Source organism: Peromyscus maniculatus, chromosome 5 (genome assembly GCF_049852395.1).
Source record: "Peromyscus maniculatus bairdii isolate BWxNUB_F1_BW_parent chromosome 5, HU_Pman_BW_mat_3.1, whole genome shotgun sequence".
NCBI lineage: Eukaryota > Metazoa > Chordata > Mammalia > Rodentia > Cricetidae > Peromyscus > Peromyscus maniculatus.
This window is the reverse complement of record NC_134856.1, coordinates 28,003,904-28,025,335: the sequence shown is the minus strand read 5'-3', so window position 1 is coordinate 28,025,335 and position 21,432 is coordinate 28,003,904. Positions and strand designations below refer to the sequence as shown.

The 21,432-nt window shown below is 45.4% G+C and overlaps 1 protein-coding gene across 2 annotated transcripts in view; it reads left to right on the top strand.

Moving 5' to 3' along the window:
• The window catches only part of Ttc29 (tetratricopeptide repeat domain 29), a 203,686-nt gene that overhangs the window by 79,482 nt on the left and 102,772 nt on the right, over positions 1-21,432 (top strand). For both annotated transcript variants that reach the window (XM_006971720.4, XM_042277511.2), the window contains one exon: positions 5,147-5,232. In XM_006971720.4, the coding sequence (XP_006971782.1) occupies positions 5,147-5,232 (86 nt within the window). The remainder of the gene's footprint in view (positions 1-5,146; positions 5,233-21,432) is intronic.

Below are 21,432 nucleotides of genomic sequence, written 5' to 3'. Positions count from 1 at the left end.
AGTAGAACTTTCATACATTTTGAATTCTCTTTGGTGCACACCTAGGAGAAGGATTGTTGTGTTATGTGATAACTCCATGCTCACTTTCTGGGGAACTCTAGCTTGCAAAGTGATCTCACTGACCATTTCCACTACCTTTGCACATTTCAGGTGTGTTATTTGTCTATTACTGAGTTGTTAAAATTCCTTATATATTCATAATGTGAGCCTTTCATGAGGTATCTGATTTGAACATTTTCCCTCTTTCAACTTCTGGTGGTATTCAGCAAAGCACAAGTTTTTAATCTTGGTCTCATCCAACATGTAGTGTGTGTGTGTGTGTGTGTGTGTGTGTGTGTGTGTGTGTGTGTGTGTGCTCATGCTAATCCAAGGTCCCAGTGATTTACTGCAGTTGATCTAAGAGCTTTAATGTTTTGAACCTTTTTAGATCCACGGTCTATTTGTTTGTGTGTCATGAAGAGGGTCTAACCTCACATTTTGAAGCTTTCAACACACGTGCCTGCTCACACAAACACACATGCCTGCTCACACAAACACACGTGCCTGCTCACACAAACACACATGCCTGCTCACACAAGCACACATGCCTGCTCACACAAACACACGTGCCTGCTCACACAAACACACATGCCTGCTCACACAAACACACATGCCTGCTCACACAAGCACACATGCCTGCTCACACAAACACACGTGCCTGCTCACACAAGCACACGTGCCTGTTCACACAAACACACGTGCCTGCTCACACAAACACACGTGCCTGCTCACACAAACACACATGCCTGCTCACACAAACACACGTGCCTGCTCACACAAACACACGTGCCTGCTCACACAAACACACGTGCCTCCTCACACAAACACACATGCCTGCTCGCCTGCTCACACAAACACACATGCCTGCTCACACAAACACACGTGCCTGCTCACACAAACACACATGCCTGCTCACACAAACACACGTGCCTACTCACACAAACACACGTGCCTGTTCACACAAACACACGTGCCTGCTCACATAAACACACGTGCCTGCTCACATAAACACGTGCCTGCTCACACAAGCACACGTGCCTGCTCACACAAACACACATGCCTGTTCACACAAACACACGTGCCTGCTCACACAAACACACGTGCCTGTTCACACAAGCACACATGCCTGCTCACACAAGCACACATGCCTGCTCACACAAATACACGTGCCTGCTCACACAAACACACGTGCCTGCTCACACAAATACACATGTCTGCTCACACAAACACGCATGTCTGCTCACACAAACATGCATGTCTGCTCTCATAAATAGACCATGCATCTGAGCACAGCTTTTTTCTCCCATCTGACCCGATGGCTTGGCTTTACTAGTGTCCCTGACTAGAACCTGGAAGTGGGGACAGAGACAGTCTTGCCTTCTTTCTGCTCTTAGGGCCAAAGTTTTCAACCCCTCACACTAAACATGATGTTGACTATGAGGGTTTTGTAGATGTCCATTCACACATTAAGGAAATTTCCCGCTATTCCAGGGTTGCTGGGGGTCTTAGGGGGAAAAGGGACTGGATTTTGCTGAGAGATTTTTTTTTATAATTTAGGATGACCATGCATTTCTTGTTGTTTTATTAATGTGATAGAACTGGTTTGTATAGTTTGAACCAACCTTAGGCTCCCAGACTAAATCCCACTTGATCACGATGTGCAATCTTTCTTGTGTCACTAGGTTGGCTTTGCTAGGTTTGTGTGGGTGAGTGTACACGTGTGTGTGTGTGTACACGTGTGTGTACACGTGTGTGTGTACACGTGTGTGTGTACACGTGTGTGTGTACACGTGTGTGTGTACTCGTGTGTGTGTGTACACGTGTGTGTGTATGTACACGTGTGTGTACATGTGTGTGTACTCGTGTGTGTGTGTACACGTGTGTGTACTCGTGTGTGCTCATGTGTGTGTGTGGGGGGGTACTTTATCTGGCTTTCCGTCTGCTGCATTTTCACTTTCACCCATCTCACAGTTTTCATTTTTTGTAGCTCACCTTGTGGTTTCTTTCTTTTTAACATTTTTATTTTATAATTAACTTGATTTCACATATCAGCCATGGATTCCCCTGTCCTCTCTCCTCCCACTACCCAGCCTTCCCCCCAGTCCATCCCCCATTCCCATCTCCTCCAAGGCAAGGACTCCCCTGGGGAGTCAGCCAGCCTGGTAGATTCAGGTGAGGCAGATCCAGTCTCCTCCCTTCACCCAGGCTGAGCAAAGTGTCCCAGCATCGGCCCCAGGCTCCAAAAAGCCAGCCCATGCACCAAGGACAGGTCCTGGCTCCACTGCCTGGGGGCCTCCCAAACAGTTCAAGCTAATCAACTGTCTCGCTTATCCAGAGGGCCCCCGGTCCAGTTCCCTGGGGGCTCCTCAGCCACTGGTTCATAGTTCACGTGTTTCCACTAGTTTGGCTATTTGTCCCTGTGCTTTTTCCAATATCTCTTGGTCATACAATCCCTAATCTCTCTCACCGATTGGACTCCTGGAGCTCCACATGGGGCTTGGCCGTGGATCTCTTCATCCGCTTCCATCAGACACTGGATGAGAGTTCTATCATGACAGCCAGGGTGTTTGGCTCAGGCACTCTCTCGACCATTGCCAGTAGTCTACAGTGGAGGTATCTTTGTGGATTCCCAGCTGGGTCAGGAGTAGAGTGGGAGAATGGGGAGGGAGATACCATGATGAATGAAGACCCCAGGGGAATAGGAAGAAGCAGAGTGCTAGAGAGGTTTCTTTCTTTTTACCCAGTGATTACTTAGCAGGGTGGTTTGTTTTCATACTGCTGTGAGGTCTCCAGACTGTTTCTACTCCATGCTGCTAATTCCACTTGACTGTAGATGCCGTCTTCTCCTGAGCTCTTCCCTCACAAGTCCAGTGAGAGTCGAAACCTGCTTCACCCTCTCACCTCAGGGCTCCCTTTCCCTTGCTGTGCTCCCCCAGGACACTAATCACCGAGTGTCTCACCAAACAGGCCTACTTCCTGTCTCCATCCCTACCCTACAAACTAAAAGTTACGACCCATGTATCACTCCATTTTAATCATGCCAAAGTTGCAGCTATAACTTGTTTTGGTTGTTACTGGTGTTTTCCTGTCATTCCCTGCTGTCACATTGTCACAACTCAGTAAACAGGAAAGGTTGCCACACCTACGCCTAGCTGATGGCCAGGGACAGGTGCAGGTACCCGAGTATACCACAGGAGCATCCCACTGCCGAATCATGCTCTCAGCCCACTAGTGTTTAAGCTAATATTTGTGCTCCCTGACTGTTTCAAGTAGCTGCTCCAAAATTGGCATCATGTGTAGATTTCCCTTTCTTGCCTCCTCTTTGGTGAATCCATACCCGCCCCACCACAATTAGATACAAACAACTATGATGTATCACACTGGGTAGTTGATAGCTTTGTAGTATGATTGTACCATTTAAATTTTATTGTGACATTTCCATACACACCCATCATTTTAGTTTGTCTCCCTGTTCTGTCTTCCTCCTTGCCCCTCACAGACCCCCATTTCTGCCCCTCACAGACCCCCATCCCTGCCCCTCACAGACCCCCATTCCTGCCCCTCACAGACCCCTGTCCCTGCCCCTCACAGACCCCCATCCCTGCCCCAAATATCTCCCCTTTGCTTTCATATCATGTATATATGTATGTTGTGTGTTGCTAAATCTAGATTCCAGATATGAGGAAGATATGAAATCTTTTGTCTTTGCCCACACCAGTAATTTCTTTCAGCAAATACAAACCACACACAATCAACTTCTACGCATCCAGGGGCTCACTTTCCACAACTGCCACCCTCTCCTACTTCATCTTTCCTTCCCAGGACTCACGCCTGCCCCATCACCTGTAAACCTATGAGGACCCTGCTGGGCTCTAAGTTAAAATTTTACCACCAGGCTGGATCACAGACCATCAGGTCTGCTTAAGTATGAGATCTTGTAGCATCGTTTTCTGTAGCCCGCGAAATAGCTAGGCAACAAAAACAGGTGCTGTCCGAGGCATCTGCTGTCTGTCCTGGCATCTTCTGTCCTCACCAGCGGTAACCCGGTGAGTGGAGAGACAGAACACAGCAAGGAGGACACACACTCCTGAAGTCCTTTGTGATTAGAATCCAGAATCAGACACCAAAGAGACTGTGCAGAGACCTAAGCCAACAGGGATTTGTCAGCAGCTGCATCTCCAGGATTTGGATGACAGTGACATCTAAAAGCAGAAAAAGAATAGTGTTATTTTAAAGAAAACTTTTAATGGTTGTTTCTAACATATAAAGTTTACAGATTACGTTTCCATAGTAATGTAAATAAGCTATGGATTCATCAGGAGTATGCCATACCTCTTACTGAACCATACATTACACCTTTACACTTTTGCCTTTGGAAAGAACCGGGTCATTGCTGAAATAAATACATCAGAGAAATTAGGAAGGAGAAAGCATAATTAGCAAAGGAAAGCATTTTTCCATTTCAGTGTGTGCATAGACTTCTGTACCAAGAAGCAGAACTTTTCTGGTCATTCTCACATAAGCTTGAACCAGCAATTCTGAATTGAACATTGTCAGATCAACATTCTTGATTGGTTAATCACGTGTCCTGTTGGAAACAGATGATTGGCAGGCGTGTGCAGCCAGGTACGCTGTTAGGTGTTGCTGGTTGTTTCATGTAAGCTGTCACAGACATGTTGGACAACTGTAGGTCTACACATGGTAGACTAACGTAAACGTTCTATGACATGTGGAAAGTGTATACTAACCAGGCTGTGTGTGTAGAAGGGAACTCCTTATACTTATATCACTAAAGTATCTTAACCTGTCATTTGAGATCCAAATAGGTCTTACTTAATCTCTCTCTCTCTCTCTCTCTCTCTCTCTCTCTCTCTCTCTCTCTCTCTCTCTCTCTCTCTCTCTCTCTCATACACACACACACACACACACACACACACACACACACACACACTGCTTGTTTTTTAATGCAGGTTAATTTCAAGGATCATTGGTATGTGTGGGAGTTTTTAAAAGAGTGACTGTCTGTTGTCTTGGCTGACGAGGATGTTTTTTCTGTGTGGTGTCTGTCCACCAACACCATGGTGACTTCTCTACATCCTCACTTCAGGAAATGACAGAAGCATGGAAGGAGAAGCTGCTCTCTACCTGGGCTCGGCCCACTTGGCTGCTGGAGAATATGAAACTGCACTCACAGTAAGTCGAAGCGAACATCATCATTTTATAATATCTGACGTTATCATAAGGTCAGAAGAGGTGGGTTGGGTCTGACATCAGCACACCTATTTATGGAGATCCAAACTGAATACCTGTCTCCTAGAAGCATGAAAAAGTGGGCTCTATTGGTCATCTAAGGTGAGTTATAGTCAGCCATTATGAAGCACTTTAAGAGATAGGGAAGTTACATACACTGAGTAATGTGACCCTCTACTCCCATTCCCCCAGAACAAGGGACAATAGTTTCCAATGAAGGAAGACTAAACGCAGAAAGCACAGTGATTTTAGAATGTGATTTTAGAATGTGAGGATGTGTCTGTTCAACAACAGTGCGATTTGCATAGATGTGAGTCTGGAGGCAGGGGCGGGGCAGTGAGAGGCTGATAGTCCCAATCTTCGACATGTCTTACTGCATGACAGAATTAGTGCTTGTATAGTTTGTAATGGGGCCTGCTCTGTTTGATGGGACACAAACAAGTACAAACATCAGAGCCGGGTTTTCTTTATTAGAATTGAAATCAGTTTTCTTTCCTTGTACAATCTGTACTGTTTATTGAATGCGGCTTCCTAACCATCTACACCCCATGTCCTTACCTTACTTTTTATAGTGCAGGTTTGATGCTGAGCTTTGGGATCTCTTGGCTCCTTTAGATATTTATGTTAAGTAGGAGTCCTATATTTGGGTCACGTGCTATTTTCTAGTTCCCTTGAAACTGGTCCTCACAGAAAACATAGCTTTTCCTAAAAGACTCTTCCGTTTAAATTTTGTGGTCAGTGCTATGTGTTCAGCAAAGCTCTGTTCTGGTGCTTGGAGAGTGTACAAATGACCAAGATGCATGCTTTCCTGCAGGAGCTAATTTAATGGAAGTGACCAGCTGAGAAACAGGACCATAATTCAGAGCATAAGCTCAGAGCTTCTGAGCGAAGAGAGACGAGGGGGTAGGCTCCAGCACTGAAAACCAGGAGGGCCACACAGGAGAACAGTGGGGCGGTGGGGTTTCCAGATGCAGAAAACACAAAGGTGATGATGGAGTGGTGCACATAAACACATCACACACACACACACACACACACACACACACACACACACACACACATTGTTTGGGGAGCAATGAATTGTCTGAGGAAGACAAAATGTATTAAGAGATGAAGGTAAAAATTTGTAAAGCATGGTGGTGTGTGCCAGCCTCGGGAAACTCAAGCAGGAGGACTGTTTGAGTTGGGGCCAGCCTAAGTTACACAGCAAGACTTCTCAAAGAAGAAAAAAAGGGGGGGGGGAGACAAAGACTAAACTAAAAATTAAATTAGGTGAAACCCAGCTCCTGGATTCTCATCCCCGCTTCCCTCTCTTTCCCTTCCCCCACCCCCTGGCTCCGTAGCAAGGTAGCATCAAGTCACACAGTAGCACTTAGAACAGAAAGCTCCCTTCCATCCCCACACTTAGCTCCACGTTCTTTTTCTCAAAGGCAAACACAGTTGCAAGTTTGTGACTGACCTTTCTAAGACATTCAGTATGTGCAGCACATATAAATGCATGTAAGTATGCATCCTTTTGTTATGTGTGAAATGCTTGCTTTTCACACATGCAGCTCTGTGCCCTGAATGAACTTTTCCACACAGGTTCAGGCATGCTCCACATTCGTCTTCATGGTTACAGGTTAACCAAGGGATGGTTAACAGATAAACGTGTGTATTTAGTTTGTAAAACATGCCACATGCTACTTTGAAATGGGTATAGACTGGAAAGTGATTGTCACAGTCAAGCTCATTAGCCTATTCTTCATAATGCCTTATTTTTCTGAGAATACTCAAAATCTACTCTCTCAGAAAATCTCATATGTAATTATACATTTGCTTCATTTTAAAAGGCCTGCATGGGATACATGTGGCTGGACATTAAGGTTATTTTCAATATATTTTTTATTATAAATTCCATGTGTTATGGCTTGAATATGAAATAACCCCTTAAAAGACCCCCATGTTCTGGTCCCCAGTACAATGTTTGTAGATGAGGTTTTAGTAGGTGAAGGGACCATGAATACACTTCCCTCACTGACAGACTAAATCTAATTATGGATTTGATGATCTGGTGGCATACTTGGGAGGTAGCAGGAACTTTGCAGACAGGAACTTTGAAGAAATCAAATCTTGGTGGCTCACCATGCTGGATAGTTTCATGTCAACTTGACACAAGCAAAAGTCACCTCGGGGAGGGAACCTCAACTGAGAAATCTCTTCATGAGATCTGGCTGTAGACAAGCATGTAGGCATTTTCTTAATTAGTGATTGATGCGGGTGGGCCCAGCCCATTGTGTGTGTGTGGGGGGGGCAATCCCTGGGCTGGTGGTCCTGGCTTCTATAAGAAAGCAGGCTGAGCAAGCCATGTGAACAAGCCAGTGAGCAGCCTCTGCATCAGCTCCTGCCTCCTGGTTCCTGCCCTGCTTGCGTTCCTGTCCTGATTTCCTTCAGTGATGGACTGCAATGTGGAAATGTAAGCCAAATAAACCCTTTCCTCCCCAGCTAGCTTTTGGCGTGGTGTTTCACTGAGACACTCACCCTTGTAATGCTAATACTTGAATTCTAAGGCTGGAGCATTGCCATAAGTTCCTGACCAGCCTGGATTACGAAGCAAGACCTTGTTTCAAATCAACAACAAAGAAAAAAAGAAAACCTTAACAACAACAAAAAAGAAAGAAAAAGAAAAAGAAAAATAGGGAGCAACCAGATGGCTGAGCTGGGAAAGGCGCTTGCTGCCAAGCCTGAAGACCCAAGCTGGATCCCCAGAACTCTTAGGGTAGGAAATCACTGACTTCCGCAAGCTGTCCTTTGAACTTCATATGTGTGCTATAGTACATGTACACACACATACGGACACACAATAAGTAAATGTGTAAAAAACATAGAGCAAAGAAGTAGGTGTCTCAGGGTGTGGGAGTGCGTTCTTGGGGCCCATTTCCTGTCCAGGGCTCTGTCTGTCCTTGTCTCTGCCTACTGCTGTGCGGTGTGAGGTGAGATGTGGTGAGGTGCGGTGTGAGGTGCGGTGTGAGGTGTGAGGTGAGGTGTGAGGTGCGGTGTGAGGTGCGGTGTGCGGTGTGGTGAGGTGCGGTGTGAGGTGTGAGGTGAGGTGTGAGGGGAGGTGTGAGGTGTGAGGTGAGGTGTGAGGTGCGGTGTGAGGTGCGGTGTGAGGTGAGGTGTGAGGTGCGGTGTGAGGTGTGAGGTGCGGTGTGAGGTGTGAGGTGTGAGGTGAGGTGTGAGGTGTGAGGTGAGGTGTGAGGTGCGGTGTGAGGTGTGAGGTGCGGTGTGAGGTGCGGTGTGAGGTGTGAGGTGTGAGGTGTGAGGTGAGGTGTGAGGTGCGGTGTGAGGTGCGGTGTGAGGTGTGAGGTGAGGTGTGAGGTGCGGTGTGAGGTGTGAGGTGAGGTGTGAGGTGCGGTGTGAGGTGTGAGGTGCGGTGTGAGGTGCGGTGTGAGGTGTGAGGTGCGGTGTGAGGTGTGAGGTGAGGTGTGAGGTGCGGTGTGAGGTGCGGTGTGGTGAGGTGAGGTGTGAGGTGCGGTGTGAGGTGTGAGGTGCGGTGTGAGGTGCGGTGTGAGGTGTGAGGTGCGGTGTGAGGTGCGGTGTGAGGTGTGAGGTGCGGTGTGAGGTGTGAGGTGCGGTGTGAGGTGTGAGGTGCGGTGTGAGGTGTGAGGTGCGGTGTGAGGTGCGGTGTGAGGTGTGAGGTGAGGTGTGAGGTGCGGTGTGAGGTGTGAGGTGCGGTGTGAGGTGCGGTGTGAGGTGTGAGGTGCGGTGTGAGGTGTGAGGTGAGGTGTGAGGTGCGGTGTGAGGTGCGGTGTGGTGAGGTGAGGTGTGAGGTGCTGTGTGAGGTGCGGTGTGAGGTGCGGTGTGAGGTGCGGTGTGAGGTGTGAGGTGCGGTGTGAGGTGCGGTGTGAGGTGTGAGGTGCGGTGTGAGGTGCGGTGTGAGGTGTGAGGTGTGAGGTGTGAGGTGAGGTGTGAGGTGCGGTGTGAGGTGCGGTGTGAGGTGTGAGGTGAGGTGTGAGGTGCGGTGTGAGGTGTGAGGTGCGGTGTGAGGTGCGGTGTGAGGTGTGAGGTGCGGTGTGAGGTGTGAGGTGAGGTGTGAGGTGCGGTGTGAGGTGCGGTGTGAGGTGAGGTGTGAGGTGCGGTGTGAGGTGTGAGGTGCGGTGTGAGGTGTGAGGTGCGGTGTGGTGAGGTGAGGTGTGAGGTGCGGTGTGAGGTGCGGTGTGAGGTGCGGTGTGAGGTGCGGTGTGAGGTGCGGTGTGAGGTGTGAGGTGAGGTGTGAGGTGCGGTGTGAGGTGTGAGGTGCGGTGTGAGGTGCGGTGTGCGGTGTGAGGTGTGAGGTGCGGTGTGAGGTGTGAGGTGAGGTGTGAGGTGCGGTGTGAGGTGTGAGGTGCGGTGTGAGGTGCGGTGTGAGGTGTGAGGTGCGGTGTGAGGTGCGGTGTGAGGTGTGAGGTGAGGTGTGAGGTGCGGTGTGAGGTGTGAGGTGCGGTGTGGTGAGATGCGGTGTGGTGAGGTGTGAGGTGCGGTGTGGTGAGGTGTGAGGTGCGGTGTGGTGAGGTGCGGTGTGAGGTGCGGTGTGGTGAGGTGCGGTGTGAGGTGTGAGGTGTGAGGTGAGGTGTGAGGTGTGAGGTGCGGTGTGAGGTGTGAGGTGTGAGGTGAGGTGTGAGGTGTGAGGTGCGGTGTGAGGTGTGAGGTGTGAGGTGAGGTGTGAGGTGTGAGGTGCGGTGTGAGGTGTGAGGTGTGAGGTGAGGTGTGAGGTGTGAGGTGCGGTGTGAGGTGTGAGGTGCAGTGTGAGGTGCGGTGTGAGGTGTGAGGTGTGAGGTGCAGTGTGAGGTGCGGTGTGAGGTGTGAGGTGCAGTGTGAGATGCGGTGTGCGGTGTGAGGTGTGAGGTGCAGTGTGAGGTGCGGTGTGAGGTGCGGTGTGAGGTGTGAGATGCGGTGTGAGGTGTGAGGTGCGGTGTGAGGTGTGAGGTGCGGTGTGGTGAGGTGCGGTGTGAGGTGCGGTGTGAGGTGTGAGGTGCGGTGTGAGGTGTGAGGTGCGGTGTGAGGTGCGGTGAGCCCCTTTGCTCGCCGCACTCCCCCTGCCGTGACGCTCTGCCTTTCTGTGCAATCCCAGCAGCAATGGGGCAGAGTGGCGTAGACTGAGATCTCCGAACCCATGAGCCAGGAGACGCCGTCTCCCCCCTATTGTTTTCCTCAGGCACTTTCTCACAGCCATGAAAAAAGCTAATTCATACCGTGTGCAACAAACAGCCCTGTCAGGTGTGACTAACTTAACTACAGAGTTACCGCGTGAAGTAGGGAATTCTGGTGTATCCTATGCTGTCCGTGATATAAGATAGTCCAGTAAAGAGTGGATCACAGAAATTATCTTTGATATCCAAGTGGAAAATTCTGGAAACCATTACTCTTTTAAGAAAGTGTTTTTTTTTTCTTTCTAGTAGTAAATATGAATCTCATGTTCTCAGCTTATTAGCTGGAAAACCTCAGGCCAGTCCCTTGAGCTCTCCACATCTCAATTGCTTCACGTACCCTGTGGGGGTATAAGTAGGCTTACTCCACTGAGTGTAGTAGGTTAAGTGGTGCTGCCAGCCACTTCCTAGTCCCTGGAACCAGTGAATTCAGGTGTGATTAGTTTAAGGACCTTGAGATGAGATGATTGTCCTGGATTGACTGAGGTGGGCTCAAGGTCAAACAATGTTCTAAGAAAAAGGCAGAAGAGGATGTGAAACAGACAAGAACAAAAGACAGTACAGAGAGAAAAAGACCATGTGAGGATGAAGGCTGAGTTGGTAGCAATGTAAACCCAAGTCAAGAAATACCTGGGACCATCAGAGGGGTAAGAGGCAGGCAAGCATCCCCTCCCAGAGCCATCAGAGGGGTAAGAGGCAGGCAAGCATCCCCTCCCATCAGAGGGGTAAGAGGCAGGCAAGTATCCCCTCCCATCAGAGGGGTAAGAGGCAGGCAAGCATCCCCTCCCAGAGACATGAATAGAGTCATGATGCTGCACGACACCTGATTTCAGACTTCTGCCCTTCAAAGCTTCAAAAGGACACCCTTCATCATGTCAGCTCCATGGAACTACTCCTAAGGGAATGAGAAGATTTTCTCTACATAAAGTTCTGAGTGAGTATCCACTTGGTCTGCTAGGAAGTCTGCAACAGACAATACCTTCTGTATTTACTGGATACACAAGAAACACAATGACTGGATACAATTAAATATGCAAGGTGATTTCCTAATTGATTGGAGATGGAAATAGTCACCTAATCGCAAAGCAAATAATCAATATTTTTTTAAAAAGGTTCTTTGATTCTTGTTTTAAATTCTTAGTGTCCTAGCTTCATTGCTGACGGTGTTATAAAATATCCTGAGAGAAAGTGACATGCAGGAGAATGGGCTTGTTTGCCTTGCAGTCCCAGGTTTCAGTTCATCATCGAGGGAAGTCCAGACAGGAGCTCCAAGAGTCGCATGCACAGGCAGGGGCAGAGAGAATGAAAACCTGGGTCATTTCTGCTTGCTTTCATAGTACTCCAGCTTTTTTTCTCTTACACAGTCCTGCCCAGCCCACGAAATGGTGCTGCCCTAGCCTGGGTCGTCCCATATCCAAGGATGATCAAGACAATCCCCATAGATGTACCCACAAGCTAATCCGTTCTGGAATTTCCTCTTTAAGACTCTCTCCTCAAGTGAGTCTAGGTTGAGTCAAGTTGACAGAGCTAACCAGCACAGTCAGCTACCCGACAGTGGGTTAGATGATGTCATACACGTGCATCACTGTACAACAGCGGGTTAGATGACGTCATACACGGGTGTCACTGTACAGCAGCGGGTTTGATGATGTCATACACGCACATCACTGTACAGCAGCGGGTTAGATGACGTCATACACGGGTGTCACTGTACAGCAGCGGGTTAGATGACGTCATACACGCGCATCACTGTACAGCAGCAGGTTAGATGACGTCATACACGGGCATCACTGTACCACAGCGGGTTAGATGACGTCATACACGGGCATCACTGTACCTTGCTCACATTTATTCCTTTCTACTCCCTCCATTCCTACTGTCTCCCTTCCTCTGAAATTGTCCCCTAACTCTTTCATGCCATTCATAGACAGACAGATGATGGATAATAGATGATAATGATAGGTAGGTGACAGATGACTGATAGCTAGACTCCATTTATGTGAGGAAAACAGGCAGCACTCGCCCCTGTCCTCTCTTTGAAGTCCTTTTCTAATCGTCTGCTGACAGTGTCATCAATAACATCTCAGTGTTATCTTCATGCTTTAAAGCAATGTCAGTGGTCAGTCCTGTGTGGCTGTGGGGAGGAGAGAGACGCCCCACAGCAGTCGTGGAGCCCCTTGAGATGTCTGTTGTTGTTGCTTCTAGAGCTATAGCTTTTTATCCAGTCACTTGTGTTTTAAGTATATAAACCAAGGTATCATCAAATTTTCAGTATTTTTCCTCTGGACTCGACCTCTCACACATTTCTCCCTTCCAATAATGCTACTTATCCATTTAATGATTCTGCCATGTCTTTTAAAAGAAACATTCCTACTCAATAGTTCTATTGACCAGAAAGAGGCATTTTAAATTTATGTTAATGTGCCTCTATTTAAAAACATTTCTTAATAAATTGTAAATATATTTAACAAAAGAATTTGTTGGCAAGAATAAGAATACAAGTGTAGTGACGAAGCGTTACTGGTGGTGTGGTTTCGATGTGTCCCTACAATTCATCTGTCAGTGATTTTACCCTAGAGTCGTATGCTGATAGGATTTGACGGTGAGGCTTTGGGAGGTAATTAGACTTAGGTGGTCACAAGAGTGGGATCCCCAGGAGAGCAAGAATGCCAGTATAAGAGGGGGTACCCCAGGTAGCATGTTTGTTCTGTCTTACTGTATAAGGCTTTCCACCTTTACAGTTCAGTGAGAAGTCCTGATCATACTGCAACCTTAAGGAAAGAAAGTGTCTCCTCGGCCTTTTCTCTGGCTGTGCGGTTCCCTCCTTCCTAATACCTCATTCTCCTTAACGGTTCCCAGAAACCAACTTTATTCAGTTGTTCATCCTGTGAAAAATCCGGTTTCCATTATTCACCAAAAATATAGTTTAATCATAACTTTTATAAGGGGCTAGAGAGACAGCTCTGTGGTTGGGAATATTTGTGGTTCTTCTAGGGGACCTGAGTTTGGTTCCCAGCACCCCACTGGGTGGCCCACAACCACCCTGTAACTCCAACTCCAGAGGACCAGACGTCTTCTTCTGGCCTATACTCATGTGCACAAATACATACACACATACACAAATCACAAATACAATGAAATAAAGTCATTTTTTTAAATAAAAAAATGTACAAGGAAAGCAAAATTCATCAGATTGCTATTTCTTTTGCTTTTATACAACAGAATTCATCACACATACTATTATTTAGTTATTCCATGTGCCCAATGTAGCCATTTCATTGTTTAATACATTAGCATCTTTATGATGTTGTAGAAATCGTCCAACAAAGCTTTGAACTTGCATGCATGGCTGACCTACATCTCTGTCATTACCCAGCAGCATCACATAGAAAGAATGCAAGTAAATACTATATGTCAGAAAGAAACACTGACATTAATATCCTGGCAACCTACAACTTGCTTGGTATATATCCATTAACAATGGATTACATTAGTCATATTTATAAAGCATTCTTAGGGTTTCATTAAGTAACTGTAGTGAAATTTTATTTATCCTTTCAACCTAACAGATGCAAGATATCTATAAAAGCCATTCCTCACAAAGAATGGTGTATTCTTTCCATAGCCCTTCACTGACAGGAAATTGGGAGGTGAGGAAATAACTCTTAATAATTGTTCCTGCTTAGTTTCTTTCCATGTAGAGTTCCCTTTGAAGTACAGAGCAGTGAGCTCTTTCTAATCTAGCTGGCATGCATACCCTGGCAGATTCTGGAGCAACACACATAGAGCAAAGTTCCTACTGAGACACTTTGTGCCTTTGTCTGTCATAGAAACTCCTTTGTTTTAAAAAGTACTGTGTGTGTGTATATGTGTGTGTGTGTGTGTGTGTGTGTGTGTGTGTGTGTGTGTACATTTGCATGAGTGTGGAAGTCAAAGAAAAACTTGAAGGAGTAAGTTCTCTTCTTCCACTATGTGGGTGCCAGGGATGACTTCAAATGGCCGGCCTTGGTGGCAAGTATCCTTACACACTGGGCTCTCACGCCATCCCTAATCTTATTTTTCTTTTAACTACCATTTATTAATCTTCTCATGTATGCATTTACACAATACTTAAATTTGTCTTTTTTACTTGACATTCATTTTTATAATGAAAATAAGGCAACATCTTGTAGAAAACTGTTTATATCATTTTTCTTTGAGAAAAAAAAAGGCATCCCCCAAAAGGATTTGAGCCAGGTCTTTAATTGAATATAATATCTTTCACTCCCCATGAAACAGAATGTGTCTTTACTTATCATTAGGAAACCTTTCCTAAAGCTTGAGAAACAAGAGAACTCGGACTCACCTTGCAGCTTGAGGCTCTGCCTGTGTGAGCTCGGCTCCCAGCAGCCATTCTCTTACTTAAGAGCGAAGCTCTCCTTCCTCCTTTGTTGAATTTCTCTCCCCCTGCTCCAGCCCCAGACAGTCCCCTTGAGAACTCTGTGGGGGCAGCTCTTATAGACTCTAGTTCCACCAGGTGTTGCTGTGCAGACCTTTGTTTGGCAAGACACCTGCTCTCTCTCTCTCTCTCTCTCTCTCTCTCTCTCTCTCTCTCTCTCTCTCTCTCTCTCTCTCTCTCACACACACACACACACACACACACACACACACACACACACACACCTGCCAGCATGCCAACAGCTCTCCACTTTCACTTCCTATGTGGTACTCAGTAGAGAAACGTCCAGAACACCCAGGGTCAAACAAGCCTAAGGAGGGACTTGCAAAAAGTGCTGTAGGAGGAAAGCAGCGGAACTTCCTCATTTGTAAAATGGGTTCATTTTCGAACAACATGGGAAGAACATGGTTCAAATGACTGGGCAGTGATCTCAAATGGGAGCTCAGTGTGCAAGTACACTGCCTTCTGGGTAGTTAGCCTTACATGGAAAATGGCTTTTTAAGGAGTATAGAAAAATCTGTCTTAGTAATTTCGAGAATGGAGAAGCAATTGTTTTATGAATTATTTTGTTCTTCTTGTCTCTGTACTTAAGTTATAACCTTCCTGAAACATTAAATCAGGTAACTTTATAGTAATTACTGAGGTTTCTATAAGCACAGAAGAATAAATCATATCAAATCATAGGACTTTTAATTTCCCAATTAATGAGCTGTATAACCCTTGGAACTTTTTTACTTGAATAAAATTCCATAGTAGTTTTCAATACTGGTATAGTTTTAAAAAATAATGTGTGCATTTTTTTGTTTTCTTTTTCTTGGCTTTTATTTTATGTTTTTGGAGGCTAATGAAATAAAAGGAGGGCATGACTACTTCTGAAGTACAGAGAAGATAGACTTTCATTGTAGATGTAAGGGAGAAGGGTGCAGAGGGAAGTCCAGGCTGAACATGGCCAGCAGACTAAACCAGACCATGAGAGGAGAGACGGGGAGGGAGGGCAAGAGAGGAGAAGCAGGTGGAGAGGTGGCCCTGGGCCAACAAGCTAAGAGACTCGAGTAGCCAAAATGGCAGAGTTATACAGGGGTCAGACCGGGGGAAGGGAAGTAGAAGCCGCGCCCCTGGGAGGGAGGGGGTTCGGGTGGAGGCGGGGTGAAAGGTCCTGGGAGGAGCCACAGGTGCCGAGGGAAACTGGTCCTGGGTTTGAGATCTGAAAGAGGGTAAGTTCTCACCCTGTATCCCAGACTTGTCTGGCCTGAGACTTGTAGCAATCCAATAATCCTCTTCTCTCAGCCTGCTGTCTTTGTCTTCTTTTAAACTGAGCAATACACAAAAGGCCGCGTCTACAATCTAAATGATGAAAATGTTATGTAAGTCACAATTCAGAAGCTCCAAGGAGAAAATGAAAATTTCTATTAATTATTAATTATTTATTTGTGTGTATGTGTGTGTGTGTGTCCATTTGTGTGTGCAGGTACCTGTGAGTGTGCTTTTGGGAGCTAGAAGCTGGTGATAAGTGTCTTTCTCTATAGTTCACCAACTTAGTTTTTGACACAGCCTTTCACTGAGCCTGGCTCTCCCTAATCCTGCCTGGCTGGCCAGCAGGAGGCCTCCGGGGTTGCCCATCTTTTTCCTTGTGTGCTGGGTCCTAAAGTCCAGTCGTTTGCATGCTTGGGCAGCGAGCACTTTCTCCCCTGGGCCATCTCTGAGGATCCTGAGAAACTGAACTTTAGAAATAGGAATTAGTAAACTAAAAACTCAAATTTCCATCAAAATTGTGAAACGTTTTATGTCAGAAAAGTTTATGGCCTAAATTACAATAAAAATCAATTACCTGGTAATAACATACATTGTGTTTTTAATAGAAACCTAGTTTTAGATTCCCTTGATATCTAAAATACCACACTAGCCAATACTTTGTGATTATCTTACATATTAATTTTTTTAAAAAATTGCTGCTACAGGGTCTTTACAGAGTTGTTGAGTTTTTAGATTCCAGTCAGTCCCACTTTACAAAATGGTATAAAAAGAATTTGATATTAATTTCGAGAGCAGATGAATGTATGGGTAATCGTTTTTATCTGTCTCTAAAAAGCAAAGAACTTCAAGTCCCTACCCACGAGTTCTGAGCAGTGCCACATGGAGTGTAGTGCACGTACACTCCTTAAAGTTCCAGGGCTCGCACATGAAAATGTGCTCTGCAGCAAGAAAGTGACCTGCATAGCTCGTCACCAGACGGACTGTGTGACAGACCTGGAGGTAAAGGCGCAGCTGTTAGTGCACACTAATCTAAGGGCTGCAGACAAAGAGGCACCACACCTGGAGGAACCGCGGATGCTTATGAGCTCAGATGGGTGAGGAGAAATAATGGACGGCTTGTGCTTCACCATTGTAGAGTTGGAGAGATCGTGTATATTTCCTCAAGACAAGGAGTGATGACAGAGAAAAGTGATGAACGTTTCTTTTAACACAGGGCCTTGCTCTTGCTGTGCAGAAGAGGCTGGCTTGGAGCTGGCCACATAGCCAGTCTGGCCTCGAACTCCCCATCCTCCAATGTCAACGGTTATCCAGAGTTAGGGTAAAGCTCAGAGGTAAATTACTTGTCTAGCCTTCATGAGACCAAAATTTGATTCACAACACAAGGAAAATATGCAAAGTATTCTCAAATGAATCTGAACATAGGAAATTGGTTGTTTTTCACTTTATAGCAATATTGAGTTTAGATATTCAGAATAATTAGTGCTCAATAAAAAATAATTTATACTAAGATTTAAATGGAACATCCATTCTTTACTCCTAACACTTAATTTGTAGATTTGTAAAAATTTATTTTATCCAATACCTTAGACTTTCTACATTCATAAGCCCATAATTTTAATTAGTAACTAGTAAAATGTACTTGTTTAAGACTGAGCTTTTGTGTTTCTCCTAAACATCTTATTGATTTTCTTTGTGTGTGTGTATTTTGATGATGGAGCCAAGGATAGGCAGAAAAGGAAAAGAAAGTAATGAACTCATTTAATCACAAAACAGTGTCCTGTTCCTGAATGGCAGGCAGGAAGTTGATCGTGGAAACATACATTGTAGCTTTCATTTGTGAGCATTTCAAGGAAGGAGCTTAATATTATTTTGCATAAAATCATGACTTAGAGGCACAAAATCAGAAATTTAAGTAGAATCAATGGTTGGTGAGGATCTGAGAGAGCAGTGAGTGCAGTTAGTGTTTGCTGGTACCCACATTCTGAGAATGATTGGAACGCGCTGCTCCTCCTACGCTGATATATCTACCCAGAAGATTCTTGGGGACGTGAGGGCCAGTGGGCCAGTGAGAGGAATAAGAATGGGGAGGAAAGATGAATATAAAATTAAGAGACAGACAAAGATGGATGTTTAAACTGTGACTTGGGCTAAGACTTGTGGTTAACTCAACTCCTCACAATAAAGAACACAGAACAGCCTAGTCAGGACTACTTTTGATTGCAACCTGAATGTGTCTGATCATTCTTACTCAAATATGTATTTTTAGATATTTCATGAGATGGTACGGGACATGCTTTGCGTTTCAGTGTTAATTACGGGCCATGGTAGGTGAGAGCATTTATGCACTACAAAACTAACAACTGCAGAACTAGGTTTGAGTTTCCCTGGGAGCCGACTTGAGACACAGATCTGAGTTCACGTGGCTTAACTGAAGGGATTCTCTGCGCAGGAGAATTGGGCACAAGAAAGAAGGCTACACAAGGATTTTCCACACACTTGCTGCCATGCACAAAGGAAGCCAGAGAGACAAGGAAGCCCAGGCGCTCCTCTCCACCAGTCAGTGTTCACCAGTCACCGGGAAGAAGCTACAGCAGTCATCTCTGGAACTCTAGGTTGCTATGACCACCGCCATGAGCTAGGGAAAGCCTAAGGGGTGGCCAGAGCAGCCCACAGCTGCCGAGATTCTGGAGGGGCACAGACAGGCTGCTGGGCTTGAGTTCTAGTACATTCTCTGTACCTGTAAAATAGAGAGATGGTTACCTCATGACTAACCAAGCTAAAGAGATAACACTTTTATCACTTAGTAAACAGTCAATAAATACTAGCTTTTTTTAAAGGAGATGTACAAATTTGTACACCTTTTGACTCAGGAATACTTATTTCAGAACTTTTCTGAAGGAAATAAGTGTTAAAACATACAAATATTTAGCCATGATATCACCTGCATAACTAATATATACAGAGATTTAGCTGTGACCTTTATATACAATTTTATAAGCACTATTTGTCATGGGAAAATCCATAAACAAAATAAATGTAAAACAACAACAGATTGTTCAAAGCACTGCTGAGCACTCTTCACAGACAAGAGGAATTAAACAATAAACATTTATAACATAGAAATATTATTGATATATGGAGGTAAAGAATTAGGTTACAAAACACTGTACATTACAACCCTGTTTACATATGTATATATGCAAGCATGTATATACATACTCTATAAATATATAGAAAATACTAGAACCATCAAGTTGTTTTCAGTGATAATCCATGGAAATAACAAATGACTTTAATTTTCTATTGGGGAAAAGACAATGAGATGCATATTCTCCACATTTTACACAATTAACATATTGATTTTATATTTTAAAAAACAAAACGCTATGTAAAAAGTAAGCTATTATTCCTTTGCATTCCACTGAAATGCAACGGTCTTAGTTGATGCTTTGAATAGGTTTATGTGGCCTGCCTATAGCTCCATTCTTCAGTGTGCCACTGGGCATAGCTCTTAGGCATTGGAACAGCTCATCTCAGCCCAAAGCATTAAAGAAAATTATTAAGTGCTTAGCTAGTAATAAAAGAAATCTGAAGATGATTTCAGGTGGGACCTAGGACGGCAGAGAAGTGGGCCTGTTTGGGGGCAGGGGCTGCTGGAGAGAGGGTAAGGAGAGGAAGGCTCAGACTCCTGCCCATGCCCGCGGGCGGCCAGCACACAGGCACCCGGCCCGCAGCGCCTGCCTCCAGCCGCGTCAGCTGCTCCTGCGCACTGCGGAGGTGGCGCTAACATCATCTCTAAACGGTTTGTTGAGTCTCATCACAAATTGCACATAGAGATTGTTCAGATTTATTTTATGTTATGTGTGTTATTTTTGAGGCTGCATGTATGTGTGTATGTGCACCATGGGCATGCCTGGTGACCGAAAAGGACACCAGAGCCCCTTGAACTGGATGGAGTTGCAGATGATTGTGAGTTACCACGTGGATGCTGGGAACCAAACCCAAGTCCCCTGAAAAAGCAACCAGTACTCTTAACCGCTGAGCCATCTCTCTAGATCCCGTATAAATTTTTAATAAAATCCTCATCCGTTCTCCTTACTGAACGATTTACTGCTGTGAATAACATCTTGTTATTATTGCCCAGAAGGAATTATTATCCAATAACACTTGAAACTTAAAACAGAAACCCCTGTGCAGCCGGATGGGCCCGCTGAGAATCAATACACAGATTAGGGAAGCATGAGAACGGACCCAGGAAGCAGAGGGGGCGTCATACCAGGCTAGTAACAGATCCCTACTTTGTAAACTCTCCAGAAAGAGTCAGGCATGCTCACTTCCTGTTTCTCACCTCTGCCTCCCTCTTCCTCTCCACAAGGAGGAAATGGAGCTCCAGTGGAGTCTTCTTTCAGCTCAGTCTGTCTTGGTTTCTCTTCAGGTTTTTGTTTTGTATTCTGTTAATGCTTCTGTGTGCCTTTGAGTTAATACAAATCCAAGACAGAGAAGTAGTCCAAGTCTTTTTCAAAAGTAATGTCTTCAGTATATTGCTACAACCTAGCTGGCTCTCCTCGCTTTGGATGCAAGCAACTCGTTCTATATAAGGGATGGCGTTACTAAAAAGCACCAGTTGTGAGACTTGCGGTTGAAAAGCTCTCTCGGAGAAGACAATGTTGGGAATTCTCAGTAAACAGAAATAGGAGAAGAGGAACAGGTCCTCCCGTACGTCTTAATTTCCACATTGCCACCTCGGCTGTTACCACAGAAGGAGGTTTCAGTTCCAAGGTCAGTCCCTGGAGGCAGAGAACGTTGAATGCTGGTCCCACCACTTCTAAACCTCCGTTGTGCTTCAGTTTCCTCTCCCACCGCAGGAATGCCATACCGTTGCCCGGCTCACCTGGAAGTGGTGGTGAAGAGGAAATGAAGTAGCAATGAAAAGCACTGGGCATGTGCGATGCCGAGTGCCGCCTAGCACCAAGCAACAACTCAAGGACGACCTTGCTGGGCAGCATGTGGACTGTGGTATTCCTGCTTCTGCTGACTTACGAGATCCTGGACGACTTTGCTTTGTAAAGATCCTCCCTGCTTTGTAAAACGAACATGATATTTATTAATAAAGTGCCTTGATGAAATTCCAATGGAACAGTAAGGAGATAATGGTTTATTGGTCGTTATTATTGTACCACAAATGATTTAACTATATGTTTTTCCCAAATTTAATTAAACATATTCATTTTCCCTATGAGCTTATATTAGCTTACAGTAGAGCGGGTGTTTATTATGTACATTTTA